Raw genomic sequence first — 10,026 nt, 5'->3', positions numbered from 1 at the left:
AGTAAAAGCCAAGCGAAGTCTGTGTGAGGGTGTGTGTGTGTGTGTGTGTGTGCAGGATATGGAGCACACACACACACACACACACGCACATCCGCACAAAATTTAGTAAGGAAAACAAAAAAGGAAAATGTATATGCATCTAGGAAAAACCTTAAAGAGTAAACGTATTGGCACACAAACAAACAAACACTAGCCTACAATAAGGACACACATATCACCGAAACACTAAATATACCCGTCGTACATTGAGCATTTCCTCAAAAAGCGCATACGATGAAATTTGTTGGCCTGGCCGTCTCAAATTTGTTGGCAGCCGTTTTGCTGCTTTGGTAGAGGAAAACAAGGTATAGTAGAGCACAATGGTATAAAAAAGGAACAAAACCAACAACAACAACAAGTAAGGTAAACTTGCACATGCTGAATACAGGAAGCTTTCTATGTGCCACACAAATACTTGTACACGCAACGTAAGCGACGTCCTCTATGCAATTTACTCTGGGGCGCATCCATGAAATGAGCAATCAATAGCGAAAGCAACAGTCGGCTGTTTGTGTGGATTGTGGAAAATCAGATATAGAGAGACAGAGGAAAAAAAAGAGGGAGAGGAACGCTCTCTAAGTCAAAGCTTTTTTAGTGTCAAAAGGGATGTGTATGAATTGAAAGCAAGCCAAAGCACAGGATTGTTGAGGATAGCACGAAAGTAAAAAATGTAGTAAATGTCAGAGACATGGAGAAAAGCTTAGTAAACTTTAGGGAAAGTTGAGGTTTTACAAAAGCTTTTATCTGATGATGAAACGACTTGCTTGCTATAATTTAATTTATTTACTATAAAATAGGAAATTAAAGAAAGTGATAATCGCATAGAAAGAAATACGTGGAAACTAGCCCAATACTTTCCCTCACAACAGCTATGGCAGCGGTATAAGAATGCTTAAGCCAAAATCTTCAAAATCGTTGGGAGCCATTCGGTATAAAACCGTTCTATTCAACTAAAAGCCAGCCATAAATCGACACACGCCATTTTGTGGTCGATTTTAAAGCCGCTTTTGGTAGCACGAAATACGACTATGTAGATGGACCTTGAGCGCAATCTTCCACTCTATTCAAATTGAGAAGGACCTCTTGGAGTCGTTTGAGACCAAACGAGCTTTTAGCCCAAGCGATCACTCTCGTGCGACTTCTTGGATTTGAGTTTATAATAAAAACTACTTGAAAACAATTGTAGGGTTTTCCAAATGAAAGAAAAAAAAAATAAATAAATAAGATGAAATGTTATACAAAAATGTTCACCAAAATATTTTTTATTTGTTTTTGGTTTAAGAAAAATTGTGGGCAGTTTGCAGTTGTATAGACAATTAAATTTTAGTATAATAAAGTGCAAGTTGCAAGTGGCTAAGAGTTCGCGTTGATCTTGGACATAGTTAAGCCCATAAAAACAAACAACGACTACGCTGGCTTGGCCATGTACGCATGGACAACGGCACTTCAGTGAAAATATCCTTTGACTCGGCACCCATGGCTGGACCTGTCTGCAGTCGGGATGAGCAACTGGCGGAAATTCGTACAGGAAAGGTAATTGGAGAAGCTTTTTCGTATCGGCCTAAACCGACAAACGGTTGTATTGCCAAATAAGAGGAAGCTAAGTTTAGAGAACAAATCAGAGAAGTATAAAGGGCAGATACAGTTTGATTATTTACTTTAACTCAGGTCAGGTAAGGTTAAGTTACCTGCTATTAAAGAGTTTACTCCGAAGTTACAGATCCATAACGGGTGTTGACAAAAAAATGAGAATAATGTTGAACACATAATAAAACTATAGTTTAAAAAACTTAAACCTCGCTATTAAAATTTTCCATTCGTACTGTCATCAGGTTACTTTAAAATTGAAGTTTAAAGCAATTCCCATTCGTACTGTCGTCAGGTATGTAACTTGAGAATGGAAATCGCTGCATCTTTTAGGCGCATTAATATTACATAGTTACATCCCGAGCTAATAAAAGCGAGGTAATAATAAAAAAGGTGGTAGTAGCAATGACGGAGTAGGCTGAGGTCAGACCCATTTCTTTGATAATCGTACATCAGTTTGATATACTTTAGTGAATTGTACTAAATCTTGCTAGTTTAAAAATGTGTTCCAAGCAAAAAGATGTTCGTACGTCGGCTGTAAAATATTGCGAAAATCATAATTGCTCATTAAAAAGTATATAATGGACAACTTTAAGCTTTAAAATGTTCCGATTTCGATCATGTATAGAATTCTTAAAACTTATAGCAATCGGAGAAAGTGTGGTTCGGAGGAAAAACCAACCATAAAGACCCGAAGAACAATCGTAAAACTCAGATCCAAATTGTGACAACATATCGCACGTTTAATAATATACAGAATTACTTATTTCTCGAATAGTTGGTATACCAAAACACAGATGGAAATACACCTATCTTCGCCATTTTTAGGAAGTTAAGGAATCTGTTAAACTATGTTTACTTACATATACAAAGAATCTCAATCAAAGGTCGTTTGTTAATCACCCCATTTACACAGGAAAATCTCAGATTACTAGCCGTCAAATTTGTTGTGCTGGTTATTCCCACATCTCAAAGAAATGGTAAGTTTCTTCTCTATGCCGTTGTGATCACTTTTTCTGCTATATTAAGCAATTTAAGTATAAATTTTAACTTATTATTTTATTACAACACCTACCTTTAAACACCTCTTTTCTTTGCTAGCGTCCATTTTTGTTTACTATCACATTTGACATTTCTCCCCTCTTTCGCAAAAATAATCGGTACAACGAAAAGTTATCGGTTTAAGATGATTGAGATTATTTTATAATTACAGATAAACGAGGGACGANAACTTCAATATTTCGAAATTGAAGGACGCTAATTTGCTCAAAATTTTTACCATCTAGCGGAAGGTTTCGGAAAGGTAAAAAAACATATATTTAATACTTGCGCCGGGTATTTAATGTTCGGCTCCGCCCGAACTTAGACTTTCTTACTTGTTTCTAATTAAAGATTAGCGAATTAATCTGGAAAATGCGGATAATCTACTTATATGTAAACCTAGCGTTAGGCTGAACATATTCTACTCTTCAAGCTTATTAATTGTATGATAAAATCTCTAAAAACGTAAATTTTGATTTCCATCTCTATATTATTAAACATGCGATAGGTAAGTCAGCGGATTGAGCCAAAAGTTCGTTAAAAAATTACGCTTTGCTCTCAAGGAGTTTACTTTGGGAGCCTACATTTATTGCAAGGTATTGGGAAGCTTTAATCAATGCTATTACCATGCATCATTGAACCATTTCAATATTTTGCTAAAGAGTTCCACAACACCATTTGCAAAACGATATTTATCATAAGTGCTAATCGATCTTTGGCTAATTGATTTTTTCTGCGTTATTTTTAATTTTTTATTCAGACATTCTATGTAGCACTACACTTGAGTTCAAGTGAGTATCGTGTCGCTTTCAATATGCAGCATCAATTTAAAGTAAATCAGTGTTGACACGAGAAACTCAATTCAATGTGAAAGCTGCGATGGAAGCACTTCTAATCCAATTGCATGTGTAAACAAGTGCGTAGCTTCACCTAAAGCTGCTCAATAATTCACGCTGATAAGTATAGAACGCTCAACCTACATCTTGTGGTGCATACATAGAGCCAAGAGCCATAGAGCCAAGTGAAAAATAATAGCGACGCGACATTTTGAGCAGTTTTATTAATTTTTTTGTTTGTTTGTTTATTGTTTATTTTTTTTATAAAAATACAGCTCTTTATCTAACAAAAACCAGATAAGTGCAAATTTTGAACTTTGTAGAAAAATTTGAAAATTTCAACAAAATTATACAACAACAACAGACTGTGATATTAAGCTATAATTTAATGGGCTACGAAACTGCATACTTAGAATGTTTCTTAAAATTCGTAACAAAAAGTTTGTAGTTGTAAAATTTTGTCGAATTTTTCTTATTTTTGTAAATAGTTTGAAATTTGGTATTATATAGTTTTTGCTGGTTAATTGGCTGTATTTTTATAAAGAAAAAATAAAAAATAAACAATAAACAAACAAAAGAAAAACACCCAAAACCGGTCAAAATGTTGTGTCGCTATTATTTTCACATGACTGTATGTATGTACGTGATTTATATATTCATATTGAATCCATAATACCTTGCGACTCTAGCCAACATTTCAGTGGGATTAATTTATAAGAATATAAATAAATCCGAACAAGTCATTGATTCGCGAAAAGAGTTTGGCTATTTCGTGGCTAGACTTTACATTTACTTTTGTAATCTAGCCATACAATTTCAGAAACTCTTTATTGGCTTGTTTCATGCCATTTTTTTTTTTTTACAAATTTAATACTTAAAAAAATCTACAATTACTGCTTGCATTGGCATATCCTCTTTTAGGACAGCAGGTTTCTTTGAATATCACGGAAAACTATAATATCACTGTGTCTCTTTTAGATAATTTGGGTACGCTGATTTCAATGGTGTTAACCGGTTTGCAGAATTGGCACATGACTCCGTACATAATTTTTAAATCAAAACTTTGCCTAAAAAGTAGGGATTTTTCTCTAAATTATTCTCTGAAAGTCCGAATAAAACGTTGAATTTTCAACGAAAACTAGAGGAACTATTAAAAAATCATATTTCAGGATACAATAAAACCATTTGTATTTCGATCCCATATGTGGTTTTTGAGCTTTTTTGTTACTTTTTTACCGAACAAATTTTATTTCAACTTTTCGCCATTTATTAGACTAAAAATTGTTTTACATCATCCGTAAATAATGGTTGTATTTTATGAACTTAAAAACAACAACAGTGTATATAATGACTTTTTAAGGTAATCATCATATCAAATTATTTCCATCTTCATATACAAATATTATAAATTAACAAACATTTAGCCTTACCCAATACTACTTAATTCTTTATATCTTCAATTACAAATATTTCCCTGCCTTCAAGGCGCTAAATTTGGGTATTGGGTAATGCAATTAATTTTAATGAAGATTACCCGAGTTGTGCAATTACCAGTTCATCGAACCCATCTGAATAACCTGTTTCTTTATTTGGGTACTCTTTATTGTAACAGCAGAGCTGCGTACGGCATGAAATTGATTTTTTTTTAGAAGGGAAAATGTGCTTAACTATTTTATGACTACATCTCGCTCATAAAATAGTTAATTTAAAAGTAAAAGTATGACGGAGTTACATAAATCAAAGATGTTTTGTTTAATTCACACACTTTGAGCTAAAAAAATGTAGGAAGCTAAACAATGGCCGTATGACAGTATCGCATTAAAAAAATCCTGGGAAAACGGATAGGTATACTCACATCCAAAAAACACTCAACTGTGCCGATGCGTTAAAGTTTTATATGAACGCACTAATTTACACTGAGAAAAAAAAAGTTAGTTTCGACAACTAAATGTATTTATATATAGATACATATATACGAAAATGTTCAGAATGAAAAGAGAAATCGATTAAGCCACGTTTGTCCGCCCGTCCGTTTGTCTGTGCACACGATAACTCTAGTAAAAATTTAGATATCTAAATGAAAATTGGCCCCTGTATCTCTATTGAGCAACGGCCAGATGGTATTGAAAATGAAAAAAATTGGACAATAACCACGCTTACCTTCCATATTGCGGTACTTGGCTGAAATATGAAAACTGCGATATTTAAGTAACTCCTGAAGCTTATCAACTCAAAATTGACATTTACTCTTGGCGGAAAAGAGAGCTGGGTAAACGAAATTACATTCCAACTACAATTACATTCCTCAGTAATGCTTTCAGTCCACAGCAAAGAAATTGATTAGATTTTAAATTCTTTTTCCATGGCAAGGAATTTGGACATATTGGAGTTGCAGCTAGCAACTAGGAAATTGAAGAAAGCTATTGAAATTCAACAATCAATAAATTATTTAATAAGTTTTTTAAATTACTTTCAGGAATGGAATTCAAAGCAAAAGTTCTATTTTTCCTTTCAACTGAATTGCAAAAAAAAAACTGATTACTTTATCAATTCCTTTCAAAGGAATTGGAAACAATTACATTTCTTGCACGCAATTAATTCTAATTACAACATGCAACTCCTTGTAATGGAATTTGAAAAAAAAAACGTNTGCTTAACTATTTTATGACTACATCTCGCTCATAAAATAGTTAATTTAAAAGTAAAAGTATGACGGAGTTACATAAATCAAAGATGTTTTGTTTAATTCACACACTTTGAGCTAAAAAAATGTAGGAAGCTAAACAATGGCCGTATGACAGTATCGCATTAAAAAAATCCTGGGAAAACGGATAGGTATACTCACATCCAAAAAACACTCAACTGTGCCGATGCGTTAAAGTTTTATATGAACGCACTAATTTACACTGAGAAAAAAAAAGTTAGTTTCGACAACTAAATGTATTTATATATAGATACATATATACGAAAATGTTCAGAATGAAAAGAGAAATCGATTAAGCCACGTTTGTCCGCCCGTCCGTTTGTCTGTGCACACGATAACTCTAGTAAAAATTTAGATATCTAAATGAAAATTGGCCCCTGTATCTCTATTGAGCAACGGCCAGATGGTATTGAAAATGAAAAAAATTGGACAATAACCACGCTTACCTTCCATATTGCGGTACTTGGCTGAAATATGAAAACTGCGATATTTAAGTAACTCCTGAAGCTTATCAACTCAAAATTGACATTTACTCTTGGCGGAAAAGAGAGCTGGGTAAACGAAATTACATTCCAACTACAATTACATTCCTCAGTAATGCTTTCAGTCCACAGCAAAGAAATTGATTAGATTTTAAATTCTTTTTCCATGGCAAGGAATTTGGACATATTGGAGTTGCAGCTAGCAACTAGGAAATTGAAGAAAGCTATTGAAATTCAACAATCAATAAATTATTTAATAAGTTTTTTAAATTACTTTCAGGAATGGAATTCAAAGCAAAAGTTCTATTTTTCCTTTCAACTGAATTGCAAAAAAAAAACTGATTACTTTATCAATTCCTTTCAAAGGAATTGGAAACAATTACATTTCTTGCACGCAATTAATTCTAATTACAACATGCAACTCCTTGTAATGGAATTTGAAAAAAAAAACGTTTAAAAATACTTCTAAGGAATTGAAAAATCAATTAAGTTCTCCTAAGTTTGGCATAGTTGTTACCCTGGATAAAAATCCAACGCCTGAAAATTAAAAAAAATCGGAAAATAACCACGCCCACATCTCACATAAGGATAATTTAGAGAAATACGAAACCTACGATAATTCAGTAGGTTAGATTAAGGGGTCTTGTGTGGAATATTCCATACTTTTACTCGGAGAGATAATTCTTTATTGTGAGTACCATCTTTAAGCGAATGTCAGGAGGAGACACGTACCTATAAACAAAAGAGTAGGTTCAAGTCATTATTCTGCTGAATCAATTACTATCTCTAATAAAGCCGAGCAGATCCAACAGTTCCACCGCTGCTATCTCGCCAAGACCGTTGAAAAAGCGTGAACCAAAGTGCTTGAGGCGCTTCGTCTGTAGACTTGGATATCGACACAGAAAGTGGACAATTGTCTCTTCTCTCTTTATAATTTCGCCAACGTAAGTTTGTATTGGACCAGGTCGGTGGTACCCAAAAGAAATGAATTATTCTTCATTACCCGCTCTAATATTAAGTCTGTTGTTTATAAGATAGCCTCGGTTCCAAAATCCCTGAGTCCCACAAATCAAGATTTACATTCCTTTCGACAAACCAAACAGACGACCTTACAACAAATAGCCAGACTTTCTTAATTCTGCCATGCTAAATTTCTCGAAAAAATATTATTCATCAAAGCGAGGGTAAACAGTTTTCATTATCATCCAACAGATTGTGAAGTTATGCATATTTAAAAAATCATGATTTTGATGGTTAGTCCGTTTTTTTATTTCTTACATTATGATTCTTGTACGATATATAAAAATATATACATACTTACAAACTACTATTTAAAATCAATTTTTATTATAATCAATTTAGTGCTTAAAACTAGTCTTACAATAAAATAAGTAGTTTTGTTTTCATAATTTGGCGCTGCCTCTTCTGCGTATATTTCTGAATACTTTTACTTAAGATTTCAGTCATACATTTTAATGCCAAATATTTTAAATCATCAACCGGTTCTCGTTATTTACATGTGTAATCTCTTAGAGATTTCTTTGGAATCGCTCACCTATAAACGTATGCTTCCACGCTAAACCTCTTACAAAGTCATGTAGCGCAATGCTTTGTCCAAAATTTCCATATCCTTTGCCTTCACCTCCTCCTCAATGACATTCTTCAACTTCTTTCTGATATAACGACCTGCAAAACGTTTATATTTCTGCTTGATGACTTCGTGTAAGTCACGTTCCTCAGATTGATCCTTGCTTACGTTGAGATTTGAGGTAGCTTTCTTGATAAACCCGCTCAACTGCTCCTCACTCTCTTTTGGCTTGTCATGCGTCAATTCGCGTCTCAATATCAAAGCGAGTATGCGTGAACGTGCTGAACGCTTCGGCTTCTCGAAGATCGGTTTTGCGCGGTAACGCATTGGTTTTGGTGGCGGTGTCGTAAGAACCTCGGGCAGCGGAAATACGCCAGATTCTTCGGAATCAGAACCAGAGTTGACTTTCGATGATTTTGTTGGTGTTGTAAACAGCAGCCGTGGTTTCTTCGATTGGCCATTCGGCGTGGAACGTGGGCTAGTGCTAGCATCACTGAAGTAGGTCTCATCTTCATCGGAAGAACGACGTTGTGAAATGGGACGCTTTGGTTTCGGCTGGTTGGTATGATTCGCGGTAACTGTTTGAGTTTCGGATTTCGTTTGTGCTGTTTCTTCGTTAAAATGCAACTCCTGTAGTTCCTCTATAAGCGATGATGTAGGGCTGGGCGCACAACCCACTGCGGTTACCGATGTCGGCGGCTGAAATTGAGCGTGTAGCAGCGCACGCGTTTCACGTATTTGCTCCTTGCGCCGCTGACGACGCTCATGTTTTTCACGTTTCAGATTTTGTATGATTTCCAAGTTTTCAATGAACAACAGGAGATCTTCTTGGGAGAAGTGCGATGTGTTGACACGAAATTCCGATGTAGAATCAAAAACGGGTATGGAGAAATAACTAGCGTTTTTATGTGTAGCCATTGCGTGGTGAATTTTTTGCGTAAATAATTCTCACACTTTTTGAGTTCGATTTCTGCTCCAGCAGTTGTTTGTTTTGCAACTATTCGTTTGCGAATGCTACTCCCTACCTCAGGTGCTCAGCTTTTATAGCGAGTTTCGTGTGTGCACACAGGTAGTCAGGAGAGTTCTCGTCACTCACCGGTAGTAAACTCCCGTATCTAGGAATCTTCATAATTACCAATGTCGTTGGCGCGCGTCAATCTCAATCTAGATATGTCTGTGTCTACCTGTCTCGCCAAATCTGCAAATTTGCGGGCGTGTCGCCACGACAGCTATTTCAAGCATGACTAATTTTCCATGATCCTTACAGCTCGCTAGCTACGCTCTTTGCAAATACTATCTAGTACACGTGTACACACATAAATGTAAGATGACCTGCTTAATAGCGGTGTATTGCTGCTGACACCTTTAATGAATAAAGGTATTGTTTACCTTGAGTTGACTACCTTTGTATGTGCGCGCTCTCGCGCGGACACTTTCGCGCTGAACAAAAGATCATTTCGCATTCTTTTGTTTGTGAAAAAACTATTTATGTATTGTCGCGGGAAAATCCGCGATGTGTATTTTTACGTGGAAAATTACTTATTTGCATAGGTGTGCTATTTAAATTTTGCCTCTTTACATATTGCCTGTTTTTGAAGGATATTCTCCCGCACAGCTTTGTTCGAAGAAATTGAATATCTTACGGTGGCAAGATTTCACTGTTGCTGAAGACTTTCAGCAGTTTACCTTTGTGAAAACCAAAAATGCTTCGCTTTTCTTTTGTACGAAGTGCTGGTCCGCTAATCCAAA

General features: G+C 35.2%; 1 protein-coding gene across 1 annotated transcript; it reads right to left on the bottom strand.

The window, feature by feature from the left end:
* Positions 1 to 7,983: 7,983 nt before the first annotated feature.
* On the bottom strand, positions 7,984 to 9,726 carry dunk (disrupted underground network). Its single transcript, XM_017613062.1, has one exon. It carries the CDS (start codon positions 9,193 to 9,195, stop codon positions 8,275 to 8,277), a length of 921 nt encoding a protein of 306 aa, XP_017468551.1. The 5' UTR covers positions 9,196 to 9,726; the 3' UTR covers positions 7,984 to 8,274.
* Positions 9,727 to 10,026: the final 300 nt, after the last annotated feature.

Source organism: Rhagoletis zephyria, unplaced genomic scaffold (genome assembly GCF_001687245.7).
Source record: "Rhagoletis zephyria isolate East Lansing unplaced genomic scaffold, Rhagoletis_zephyria_1.1 Rzeph_scaffold_00604, whole genome shotgun sequence".
In the NCBI taxonomy this organism is placed as follows: Eukaryota; Metazoa; Arthropoda; class Insecta; order Diptera; family Tephritidae; genus Rhagoletis; species Rhagoletis zephyria.
Note: the sequence above shows the minus strand (reverse complement) of the source record. Positions and strands in the feature narration are given on the sequence as shown.

Bases quoted from the DNA above. Each gene is read 5' to 3' on its own strand.
- dunk (XM_017613062.1), bottom strand. From the start codon at position 9,195: ATGGCTACACATAAAAACGCTAGTTATTTCTCCATACCCGTTTTTGAT.